Raw genomic sequence first — 1,545 nt, forward strand, 5'->3', positions numbered from 1 at the left:
GTCAAACAGCTGTTGTTACTGTTATTGTCACTAATATGAAGAGCAGCTTCTGGTTCTACCATGCAAAAGTTTAAAAAGTTTAAATTTGCAATTTATCAAATTCATTTTTACAGTATTTTTTTTATTTGAAACATTTACACTGAATGTTTTGAATGTATAACCACAATTTTATTTATTGAATTGTCTATTTTTGTTATTTTTTGTTAAAAAAATAAGAAAAAAGTTATTTTTGTGTTGATGAGCCTGAGTGGTCTGTTGACTGCCCGTTGTATTTGTTCAAATAATTGTTATGGGCAGGTTACAATATAAAAATGTTTGTCATAATCATGTCTTGTGATTATTTAACAGAATTTTTTCTTTTAAACTGTAAGTGTATTTAATTTAGTTATAATGCAAATACAATACAAATTAAACCAAGATTTGGAATAATTATACATTGGTAATGTCTGACTGGGCCTCGTGCCACTTTATGTCCAACAAATTGGGCCTCGAGGACAAAAAGATTAAGAACCCCTGGTCTAGAGGGATCTGGGATTAAGTTAGCGAAACATGACTTGTAACAATCCCAATAACTAAAACAGCATCAAGTGTTCATCCTGCATCAACACCTTTTAAAATGAAACAAAATAAAAACATTTAAATTAATCTTCTCCACAGGAGCCGTCCTCCCGGGCACAGAGTCCCACATGGCCCCGGAGGTGGCCCGAGGTGATCCGGTCTGTGCCGAGGCCGACGTGTGGAGCAGCTGCTGCATGCTGCTGCACATGCTGAACGGGTTCCAGCCGTGGGTCCGCTTCTTCTCCCAGCCTCTGTGCCTCCATGTCAGTGAGACGCCTGGTCCACGTTAACCTCCTCAAACGTCTTGACAAACAAACAAAAAAAGTTTTTTTTGTTTTTTTTTTGTCAGATTGCCAACGAGCCTCCACCTCTGTGGGAGGTTCCGTCCACCTGTAACAACTTCACAGCCAAAGTCTTCAGTTTGGGACTCCAGAAGGACCCGAACCTCAGAGCATCAGCCGAGGAGCTCCGGAGGAAAACGACCAAAGCCTTCAGAGCAGGTCAGATCAGAACATTTTATTTAATCAGCCGCATGTTGAGGTTTTTATTTTTAAAKCAAAACAAAATAAGAATAATTGAATAATTTAGAGCAAAATAAGAGCGTGATTGCCGAGTTCTGTGACAAATGAAACTGATTTTAAACGTTACAACAAAAACATTACCAAAAGAGTAGCTAAAAGCTTAAATTAGCAGGACAGTAGCTAAAAGCTTAAATGAGCGCAAGAAAACAGAAACCGAGCAAGTCCGCTAAAGTACATTTTCTGACTCAGCATAAATGAACAGCTTTTTCTGGACCACAGTGTAAACACTGACTCAGCATAATAAAACAGACTTATTGACCACAGTGTAAACACTGACTCAGCATAATAAAACAGACTTATTGACCACAGTGTAAACACTGACTCAGCATAACAAAACAGACTTATTGACCACAGTGTAAACACTGACTCAGCATAATAAAACAGACTTATGGACCACAGTGTAAAC

At 38.1% G+C, this 1,545-nt stretch overlaps 1 protein-coding gene across 1 annotated transcript in view; it reads left to right on the forward strand.

Annotated features, from left to right (window-relative positions):
• Positions 1 to 1,545, forward strand: part of map3k14b (mitogen-activated protein kinase kinase kinase 14b) — a 22,591-nt gene that overhangs the window by 7,154 nt on the left and 13,892 nt on the right. The window contains exons 9-10 of the mRNA XM_014014825.1: positions 658 to 821; positions 908 to 1,058. Of these exons, the coding sequence (XP_013870279.1) occupies positions 658 to 821; positions 908 to 1,058 (315 nt within the window). The remainder of the gene's footprint in view (positions 1 to 657; positions 822 to 907; positions 1,059 to 1,545) is intronic.

This window comes from Austrofundulus limnaeus, unplaced genomic scaffold (genome assembly GCF_001266775.1).
Source record: "Austrofundulus limnaeus strain Quisiro unplaced genomic scaffold, Austrofundulus_limnaeus-1.0 Scaffold119, whole genome shotgun sequence".
Classification (NCBI taxonomy): domain Eukaryota; kingdom Metazoa; phylum Chordata; class Actinopteri; order Cyprinodontiformes; family Rivulidae; genus Austrofundulus; species Austrofundulus limnaeus.